The 10,991-nt window shown below is 38.4% G+C and overlaps 1 protein-coding gene across 1 annotated transcript; it reads right to left on the bottom strand.

Moving 5' to 3' along the window:
- Positions 1–418: 418 nt before the first annotated feature.
- KRT20 (keratin 20) lies at positions 419–5,693 on the bottom strand. The gene is made up of 8 exons (XM_009696316.1): positions 5,274–5,693; positions 4,412–4,494; positions 4,040–4,196; positions 2,730–2,891; positions 2,523–2,648; positions 2,147–2,367; positions 1,170–1,210; positions 419–516 (listed from the first exon to the last, which is right to left on the bottom strand). Exons 1-8 carry the CDS (start codon positions 5,691–5,693, stop codon positions 419–421), a joined length of 1,308 nt encoding a protein of 435 aa, XP_009694618.1.
- Positions 5,694–10,991: the final 5,298 nt, after the last annotated feature.

Below are 10,991 nucleotides of genomic sequence, written 5' to 3' on the forward strand. Positions count from 1 at the left end.
TATTTTAAAAGCTATAGTAAATTCATGCTAGAAGTCATTTGACTTTCTAATTTTTCTTGAGCAAGTTTTTTAATGTAATTTTAAGACTGATGGAAGTAAAAAAATAATACTTCTGTTTTTATCTGTCTTGGAAACAATTATACATTTATAACAGGCTATTTTTTTTTTTCCATCAAGGTATTTAGTCACTATGTAAGTAAACCCAAAATCTTGTACTTGGTAACTTAGTGATTTTTATTAACACTCCCACAGACACACACACACAAAAAAAAAGGAAAAGGACTGTTTGAGATTTGATAGTTTGACATTTTTCAACCCTTCCAGGAGAATTATATTGCATTCTTTATAAAGTGTAATCTTTTAGTTTTGGCATCAGCTCCACAAAGCTCAGAGGCCGTCTTCTCTCTGCTGGTGCCATTTACAGCTTCTCTTCAATCTCTTTGACCTGAGAGGAGACAACCTTGCCATCAACCACCTCTTCAACAATTGTCTTGATCTTCTTAACTTTGCTTGATTCTGGTAATGAGATTGAACAGAGAGTTAATTAAATGCAATGTATATTGACAGCGTAATATTACTGTAGAACTAGCAACAATTCCACCGATGAGAAAATAGATGAAGGCATCTTTTCAATGCAGTTACTGTGGAGTAAACTTTTGGGGTATATAGGATATGGTTTATCTTCCTTTGAACATCCTGTATGTTACCCATAATACTATAGTGGACATTGTGTTGAATAATGCTCTATCACTCCTGATCATCTTGCTTCAGTATAGCACAAACTTGTAGACCTAAAACCTAGGAATGGTCTTACACTGAAATAGATAGTTTTGCTATTAAACTAGATATTTTATTTAGGAGCCTAGTCTCCCTGTGTAGTCAGTGGAAGAAGCGGATGCTTCTGAAGTCCTCCAGAGGGTAATTCAATAATTCTCCATCGTTCTCTTGGCTTTTGATGAGTCTTTGGTTTTTCTTTGGGCATCTGAATTTTACACATAAAAACGGGCTTTGTATAATCCCTGTAGATTATCTATTCATATAGTTGATTGCTTTCTTGATGTAAGATTCCACTGGTTGATTGTTTGCTCTGAAACTGTGTTGTTTTATACTTAGTTCCGTAACATTTCAACAGGCAGCCATCAAAAAATAAGGAAGTTGGTGTGACATACCTTTTTCAAGCTCTGCTGTAGTTACATCCTCTTGGAAATGTCTGTTCAAATTATAAATTAAAAAATATAAATATATGGCACCTAACATATTGAAGAAGCATCCTTGTATGTTTCCTGTACATTTAATCCAGACACGTAATGCCCTTTCATCAAGATATTTAACCAGGTGTTTAAATGAATTTTCTCTGTTCAAGTAAAACTTGCTAAGCATAAGCTATAGGTGAAATAATCTGCAGACTCAGTTCTGCAGTGCTATGACTGCAGCTCATGCAGATATGCCCAGTCTGGTTCCTGAGCCAGAACAGCTGAACAGGCAGAATCTTGGGGGGAAATAACACCCTCTGCTTGCCTCACTTTCATAGACGTCTACAGAATATGGGATACTGGACTATCTGAACATTTAGTGTCAGCTCACTTGCACCTCTTCAAATTTTTAAGTAGCTTGGCTACTAGTGACACATGTAGAGCCGAGCGTAGTCCAGTGCAGGCTGCAAAACTTGCCCTGGACTGCAAGAGAAGGTCAATATGCTCTTGCTGAGTGCCTGCTCTAGTGTGACTAGGTGCTGTGGTGTCTAAACTGGGTTAAAAAAAATCTAGCCCAGGTTAGCCTAGGCCTGCAGAAGCTACAGTCATTACAGTTGTGGACAAGTCAATCCAAAATTGAATTGCTGATGCTTATGGAGAGTGAACATCTATCCTGCTACTCAGCTCATGAAGAGTAACAGTATAGATCTACGCAGAGGCTGAGAGAGAGAGACTCAGCCGACTTCCACAGCAGCTTCTGAAACTGAGCACAAACTGCAGCCTGCTCTGAATCTACAGTTGAGAACTGGGCAACGGACTTCCCCCCCTCTCCAAACCAGTTGGAAAGTGGCAGATTCTACACTTTCACCTTCCGTGAATATAGACAGTATTTGCAATGTTGTTTGCTGTCATATGAAACTAAACTGACAAGCAAAGTGCATGCATTTCCTCACCCGCTGTCCTCTCCTTCCAGCAGACGGCGGTACGTGGCGATCTCCATTTCCAAGCGAGTCTTGAGATCCAGCAATATACTGTACTCGTTATTCTGACCCTCCATGTCAGCTCGGAGTTGCCTCAGCTGACCCTCTAAATTGGCAATTGCTTCCTGAATTTGGGTTAGCTGATAACTATAACGTGCTTCAGTTTCAGCCAGAGTGTCTTCTAAAGACTTTTTCTAGAGCCGATGAAAAGAAGAGAGATGTATTATTCAAGAGGATACATTTTTGTGTTAAAATAGCATTTTAATTAAAAAGCCTCTCAATTTCTGTATTTATCCATGTAACTGTCTACTAAACACAGTCCTTATTTCAAGTACTCTCTATTATTTACCCAGTTAAGCTGGGACTGTAATTCTAGCTCCACCCCCTGAAGGATCTGTCTCCGGTTGGTGATCTCTCTCCTTTGGGCTTGCACCCCTTCCACGCTGATTGCTACTTCCTGGTTCAGTTCTTCTATCTGAAATGCAAAAATGGAGGGACTGTAAACTGCAAGTAGACATGACTAAGTTCTTGCTGATGTTTAAGTAATTGACCCTACCTGCTTTTCAAATTGTTCTTTGGCTTCTTGACGGTTCTTTTCTGCCATTTTGTCATATTGCTGTCTCATGTTTTCCATAATAGTTGCAAGATCAATACTTGGAGCAGCATCCACCTCTACATTCACTGAGCCGCCCACCTGTTTGCGCAGTCTGTCAACATCCTACAGCAATGAGGGTTGTGTTAGCATCAGCTACAGGGAACTTTCATTCCTGAATATTGGAAGCAAATTCAGAATCTACAGACATAGAAGTAATTCTTAAATAGCACCTCAGGGCAGGATAACTTAATCACCTTGTAAATACTGTTTAGTGCACCTCATGTTACAACATTTTACTTATTTTGTAGCAATAAATGCTATATCATAGACAAACATATTATAAAAAGATGATTTCCTCAGGACCAGATCTATGGAATGACTATAGAAGTCATGGTTCCTATTTGTATACTTCTGTGGGGTAGCAGCTCCTAAACCACCGATTATTCTTAAAGAAAACCTTCACTCCTTAGTTTCTGGAGCTGTTCAGCCTTTGATGCCTAATAGCTTGGATGTCAGTTAGTGCCACACAGAGTTATGCTGCTTCCAGAAATGATACAAATGCTTCAGTCCTGCACAGCACAGTTTTAAGTGGATGGCTAGGCTGGCTCTTTTTGTAGGTTGGATCTTTCTAATACAGTGCTTAAAGAATGTATTTTCTGCAATGTGACAGGGAATTTACACTTTTGAAGTTGATAGTATGACACTAAGAGGAAAGCTTGGGCATATGCCATAACTGAGATTTTGTTTACAGTCATTTTGAATTTAGGATTTCAGTGTGTGTCTTTACTTGAAAAGCAGAAATAAACAATAGTTGTGTAACATTCTTACCTTTGTAGGTCTTTGAAACTGTAAGTGTAATGTTAAGGGTGAGCTTCAGTTTGAGCTTAGACTCCTAGAAGATACCGAGTACACATACCTAACTTGTAGGTATCCTTGCATAAGCCAGAGCCTCTGTTACAACCAGTAGAGACCAGAGAGTGTCCCAGCTGACCAGCAATAGGTGTTTGCTCTACAGTGAGCTGAATCACGCCCTAGGCTATGTCTCTTTTATTGACTGTCTCTCAGTTGGTTGTAACAGAACCATAGGCGCATTCACATAGATAATATACGAATAGGTACCTAAATTTTGATGTGCTAACCTGGAGCTGAATCCCACTATAATTAAAGTAATCTTTCAGATTAACCATGAAGATTTCTTATTCCTAGTAAGGCTGAGTTTAGGTACACCACTTAAAAAAAATCTCTCCCTGACAGTGTTCGGCTGCTCTCACCTCCTCGTGGTTCTTCTTAAGAAAAGCTAGTTCTTCATTCACCCTTTCAATCTGTGACTCCAAATCAGATTTTGTCAAAGTCAAATCATCACGAACTCGGAGCAGTCCATTAATGTCACTCTCGACACTTTGCCTGAGCAGGTGTTCATTCTCATACCTGTAAAATAAGGCTTGTTTTGTCATCGTGAAAATGAAACTGTTTGACGTAAATGTTAGAATTGGTGACTACTACAGGCTTAGTTGTAAAATTTTTCTTTTTATTAAACTTTACATTAGAAAATGTTTACTTCTCGGCTTTGATACTAGTAACTAGAAGCCTTCATGAATAAGAGGAGGATGAAAAAGAATTTATGAAATGATCATGGAACTTACTTCAGTCTAAAATCATCAGCAGCCAGTTTGGCATTGTCAATCTCCAGGACAAGCCTTGCATTTTCCAACTGTGCAGCACTAATCTAAAAAGGAATGGTTGAAAAGCAATGAATCTTTGCACATAAATGCACACTTGATCCATTTCTGGAAATTAATACTGCACGTGGGCTTCATCTCACTTAACTTCAGCTGTCTATTAGTCACCTATGTTTAAGCGAAGTTCCCTCTGAAGTGCGTAGAAGGAATTGGGGTTCTCCAAAAGGCAAATTAGCTTATCATAAAATCGGTGTATAAAATAGCTGGGATGAACTGCTCTCTGGCAGGTTTCTGCTTTTAAAGGATGGAAAATAGAACTGGTGAAAAGTAAGAGGGGAAAGATTTAAGGAAGTTCACTGGAAACATAATTTGACAAATCTGTTAGCTGATTGCTGTGGGAATATTTTATTGTTTATAGTGGCAATTTACTATTTCATCTGGTAATCTATTATTTTTTCTAAGCATTTGGCATTCTTTTCTAAAAAAAAACTTTGAAATCGACAGATGCTAAACTATATTTAAATATGTAAATTACCATCAGTACTTTCACTAATTAAAATTATCTAATGCAAGTATAATAGAATTAATTAGTTTTGATTCAAAGATTTTTCATATATGACATTACTCACACCTGCAAACATATATTTAGTATTACAAATTACATAAAATCTGTCACTACTTTGTATCTGATCAAAATAAAGCATTCATTTTTCTTAGCTGAGACAATTGCCATTTGGAAAAGTACATTTTCTACAATAGATTATTATCTATCATCTCCCTCATAATTGCAATACATGCATTTATAGATGGCTGGATGATATCTTACCTTATTTTGGAGATCTGCAATTGTTTTAAAGTATGAGCTATAGTCATGCCTTACATCTGTATTCTTCTCATACCACTCCTTGATCTGCTTTTCAATCAGGGAGTTTGCCTTCTCTAGAGAACACACCTTCTCCAGATACAAAGCCAAACGGTCATTTAGGTTTTGCATAGTTGATTTTTCATTGCCAGTGAGCAGCACGTCATTACCAGTGATGTTAAGCTGGAAGTTCCCACCAAAGCCTTGACCATAGTTGGTGCTGGTCGATATGCGGGTGCCGTAGCCGCCAGCTCCCCCATAGACGCTAGGTGCTTGAATCTTTGCGATGGCCATTTTGCTGGAGGTTAAACCACTGACACTGGGTGAAGTAGGTTGGAAGCGGGTGCTCGTACCCCACCGAAGGCTTCGGGTAGAGAGTGCCATTTGTGTTCTTCGTCTCCTAAAATGAAACAGCTGAATCTACACAGATAGAGAGCCGCTGAAGTGAAGAGCTGTGTGTGCTCGGTAAACCTTTATACTGTGTTTCAAAGAGGAAGCACAATAGCTATAAACCCCACCTCTGTTGGCACATAATGTAACTGGTGTCAGCACAAATAGCACACAGCATATTGCCCCCACACTCTGCATAATGTAAAGGGGTTCTCATCTGTTCATCTTGTTTGAGAAAAATTCCCCAGGTAATTTGGCTTGCTTTGTTATTATTTTGAATAAAAGATAAAACACAAATAAACTGTTGAATCATTTATAACAGTATACCTGCAGCCATACTCTCTGTAGTCCTTTTGAACAAACAAGTAGGTTCTTACCCCCATGTGCAGTGTATGAAATTAAAATGAGAGTGGACTATATGTGACAAGAGACTTAAAATACTTGTATTTGCAATCAAGTATATATTTCTGTTGAGTAAGCAATAGTTTGGGCCTCAGGGCAGTCTAGAACAGTGTATAAATTATAAGAAAGGAAGCATCTGTAACTACCATGTTAATTCATTTTATAGTAAGCACAAAATAATATTAGTATTGTAATTGGAAAGTGAATGTTGTTGTAGTTAGCTTGCATTGAATATGCATTTGTTTAGTATTAGAAAACCATTGCAAGTTGAACTCTAGCTTTCAATACAGTTGTCATTAAGCAGAAAGAGTATTGCTTTGTCCATAAAGAAAGTAATAGGAAGAAGAATATTGGAAACCTTCATTGCCCACTTTATTTCAAGTAGGTGATGCTGAGGTCCATAGAGTGACAGGACGCATTGAGATCAAGTTTCCAGCGTAACTAGCACCCAGCCCTCCTGTTGGCTGAAGTTAAAGCAAAACAAGTATCCCTCCTGCCTGGTCAGTACTGTAGACCAAGACACTTCCAGCTGATGGATTCCACTGCTGGGCCTTCTGTCACAAACCCGGGCGTTACGGTCCTTAAGAGGAAATCGGCTGCCTTTGTTTAGAGCATGAGGAAACCCAACAATCCTATTTCTAATCGTACTGAGGTTCCTCAACTGACTACGGTGTACACTTTTGATACCGAAAATGCAGAGATGATAAAATGGAAAACAAGGGAAGAAGCTGATTGCTGAGGTGGTTATTAGTGCTGCAGGAGAGCAGGCAGCAGCTGTGCACTGGGACAGTACATAGGTGTAGTTCCTTGGGGTATTGCACTGACTGTACTTCAGTGTATTATTAATGTACAGCTAGTCAGGTAGAACAATTGACACATATCGCTTGTATTAGTGAAAACAGCTGCTGTGCATACTGATCTTCAACCTTGGGGCGAGGAAACAGGTGAGACACTAAGCTTTGGGGGCATTAAACTGTATATTGGAAGCATCTTCAGGTTTCTGAGAACACCTAACCTGGGATGTTAGGGAATCAGTACTAAGTTTTTTAAGTTACTGGGCTACAGATTAGTCTAAAGAGTATTGGATCAAGGCAAAGAGTTAAGCTGTCATACTTAGCTATTTTGAAAATAGACATCTTCCAAACCAAAGTGATCAGCGTTCAGGGCAGAACTTGTTTGCAGGAGGATGCTGTGAATTGTCTTTGGACTTTGAATTTCTTTGGGTGTAACTGATAAGGAAAAACATTTATGACAGTTGAAACCAAAGTACACTAGCCATAGCATTTGGACTGTCACTATAGAAACTCGAGGTGGGTCATCTTTTGTTCATTAAAAACACTCAGACTGAGTAAGAATTGATCATGTTAGTAGGGCAGAGCTTACACCTTTAATCCCCAAGAGGAATACAGCAAGAGATCCTGCTACAGTTAACATCTCTTGGCTATGTATTTAACTGCCTAGATCTCTGACAGTATTTTATGATGGTCTATTTAAGAGTAAACATTCTGCTTTGTCTTCTTAGTATTTACTAAAATTAGTTTCCGTGTTACCTTGATGGTATTTTTTTCTAAACATCACTTGAAGGTTCCATTTTTTCTTTTATTGAGCAAATGATAAAGGTTATTTGTTAGCTTTCATTTTTGCCTATAAATGCAAAAAGATGTCACTGAAGGTCTAGATTGGCTTTTGTGGGTCAAATTCCTAATCTTTGTATTCACAACTGTCCCACCTCTGTATGGAGGAGCAGCTACCTAGTTTAAATACCTGAAGCTAATTGCGTGTGTTGTTAAATTAATGTCAGGTGTTTGAAATTTACATAAGCTGGATACTATTTAGAAAAATAAGAATAATGTCAAAATACATTTCAGATTGATAGAGAAGTAAAATTCACTGATACATAAAAATTTCTAAACTTTTCTCTAACTTCAGCTTATACAGTGATCTGAACTAAAGCGGACATTGGGTCAGACATGTGCCTTGTGTTCTGGCTCTGCTACTTGAGATCAAGCTGAACCTTTAACAATTATTTTTCTTCCAGAATCCTCTTGACTATTAAGCAAAAGTGTTCAAGGTGTAAGCAATTGGAAGCACAGAGCAACAGCATCATGCAGACCTAGTATGAAAAGATAGTGGGCTGCATTTTGTTAGCGTTCATCTCCAAATTGTTTACTGACAATTTCTCTGGTCTTATCATTTTATATATGCTTCTATTCCAAAAAATAAGCTGGAATATTTGCAAGATTATTTACTAAGATCAGGATAGGTATTGTTCATAGCAGAGCTGGGTTTTGCTCCTATTTTTTGGTTCAATACAGGTTTTTTCATGGAATATATCTTGAATGGTTGTATAAATCACTGGAAATGGCAAGAGTGAACACCAAAGACTGTATCTATGCCGGTAAATGAAACAAAAGCCAGGCCCATGGACTGGCCGATGGGCAAGTGTCTCGTCAGGGCTTACATCTACAAAGCTGTATAGCTGGCAGTTGGGAGTGGTCACCAGCCTCCATTTCCTCTTGAACTATGCCCAGGTATAATCTGGAAGAATATGGGCTGCCTTTTTTAAAAATTATTATTTTATTGGTTGTAACAGTAAGTTATCCAAATAGATGTTGAGCAACCTAAAAATGTATTATCTGATATCTGCAGTTTTGATCAATGTTAAAGAAGTGCTGTTAACACTTTGCTAACGCTTTAGTTCAGCAGTGCGGTTTCCAACTCAAGACTCAGTTGTGAATATTCAATAGAAGACAGTCTGTGAGTTCAGGTGTAACACTTCCTTTCAGTGACATGCTCGGTTGGAATGGTTTGTGTGTAGTCGTCATAAAACAGTCATAGCAACACTAATAAATTGTTTGATTTCATGACATAATCTCACCTGTGCGACAGAAATTTAATGTATATTAGAGAGCAATGAAGATAAGTCATGCAGGGTTATGATAACATGTGCATGCCATTTAGTATTACTCACCTTTACTAACCAGTCATGGGTAACCAGTCTTGAGAGTTCAAGGAAAAGAGACACACCCAGCTTTGGTTCTGCATTTATGCTGCCTTTAGGTGGAACATATGCTTTTCTTGTGGATGCCTTAAAGATTTAAATGAAGAAAAGCCTTTAGTGACGATCCATTCTAGGAGTGAAATCCAATGCCCTTTTATGAGTCCCTGTAACTATGTTCCTGATCTCGGTTTAGATTTTGTGTCATAAGAATTTGAATCTGAAAGCTCTCTTACAATACAGTCCTGAAAGGACTTCTACTGTACGAAGTGCATTCAAGGAAGAGGAATTCCCTGTTCAATATTCCAGCAATATTCCAGTATTTGGTATTTCTGTGTCTGAGAAATTCTCCTCCTTCTCTTCCTAACCTTCTTGCGAGAAGAAGTTACTGCCTGATTTATGCCATACAACTAGTTTACAAGCAAGGGAACAGTTGTAAGATGAGTTTTCAGGGGAAAATCTGAGTGAATTTTTAATGTAGATGTGAGCCAATAGCAGATTTAAAATTAAGATTTTTCTGAATGAGTGAAAAAAGGTACTTAGGACAATTCTCCACCCTCAAAACAAACTGTCTTTGCATGATTTGTTAATGCAAATGCTGCACCGTTGAAGGCTGCTCTCTCCAAAGAGTAACAAAAGATGTTTTGCGTTTTACTGAATGTGATCAGACGAGAAAAAGGCCCAGATGATGCCACTAACTCAACTGGATTCACTTAAGCCCTGAACATTTGCAGCACAAGATCTTATGCTGTCTTCCTCACATAGATATTTTTTCCTCATTTCCCTCTCCTTTTTATCTTTTGTCCAATGAAAATATCTTAATCATCAAATCCCTACACCTTATTTCTTTCTGCTTTGAGCTTTTGACCAGAGAGGTAAATTTAAAACATTACTTTAAAGTATGACACTTAAAGAAGTGTTCCGTATCTTGGAGCGGCGCATCAGACAATGTGTTGGTTACATCCTTCCCAAACCACAGGTTGAAAATGAAAGTCAGGAGCTGCCTTTCCTGTCTTAGCTGCTCTCCTCGAATCGAATCAGATTTCAGTGCCAACAGTAACAGCTCCAGGCCATACAAATGAACCTTCTGGTTTTTCGCCCCTAAAAGTATCATTAGTATCAGCTCTAATATAATCTAAAAGACTATCAGGCAGATCTTTTTCCCCTGTAAAAATTATGTGCAACTGAGGCGTCAGTGGAATGCGAAAACCAGCAAGCTGGAGAATATTTCAGCTTGCTGGTTTTCTCAGTTCCATAATGCTGGAATAATTCAGTATCCATCAGAAAATATTACATATTTATATGATTCAGTAAGCAAAATTTTCATGGCCCTGTGCAAATATATGCACACACTGATAGTACATCATAAAAGATATGTACAAACACACTGTATTGCAGGTATTCACATTTGGGTAATTACTTTTTTTGTCAGCTTTTTTTTTTTAAAAAAAATCCTTATGGTTTCAGGGACCTGACTTCTCTCATGCTTGGAAAAACTTAATTTTTTTTCAAGCATATAATTGCCCTCATAACTGTCAGGAGTTGCCTGGGCAGTCACATGACCCCAGCTTTTTGTTCGTGGACCCGTCTGGTAAATCATCCTTTCAGCGCACTGTAGTGACCACATGGCACCCCCTCTCCCAGTATTTGTAGGACCAGAAGAAAAGTACGAGTTGCTTGCTTTGTAAAGAGAAGGAACCTGAAATACCATCCCAGCTTCAGGATCTGTGTCAGGCAATCAGGTATCCAAAAAAACCCCCAAAACCAAAGAACAAAACCAGGCCAAAACTCCATCTCAGTACTCCCCTTGGGAAAGCGGTGCACTTTTAGGAATGCCCATTACACAAGTACTCCAACAGATATTTCCAGTTAAAAACGCTTCACTAGCCTTA

The sequence above is a fragment of the Cariama cristata genome, unplaced genomic scaffold (assembly GCF_000690535.1).
Source record: "Cariama cristata isolate BGI_N322 unplaced genomic scaffold, ASM69053v1 scaffold46562, whole genome shotgun sequence".
Classification (NCBI taxonomy): Eukaryota; Metazoa; Chordata; class Aves; order Cariamiformes; family Cariamidae; genus Cariama; species Cariama cristata.

Coding starts and splice junctions, on each gene's coding strand:
- KRT20 (XM_009696316.1), bottom strand. CDS start 5,693: ATGGCACTCTCTACCCGAAGCCTTCGGTGGGGTACGAGCACCCGCTTC. Junction 1,211..2,146: donor CTGGAAGGAGAGGACAGCGG/GTGAGGAAATGC, acceptor TAATTTGAACAG/ACATTTCCAAGAGGATGTAA. Junction 517..1,169: donor TACAGCAGAGCTTGAAAAAG/GTATGTCACACC, acceptor TCTCATTACCAG/AATCAAGCAAAGTTAAGAAG.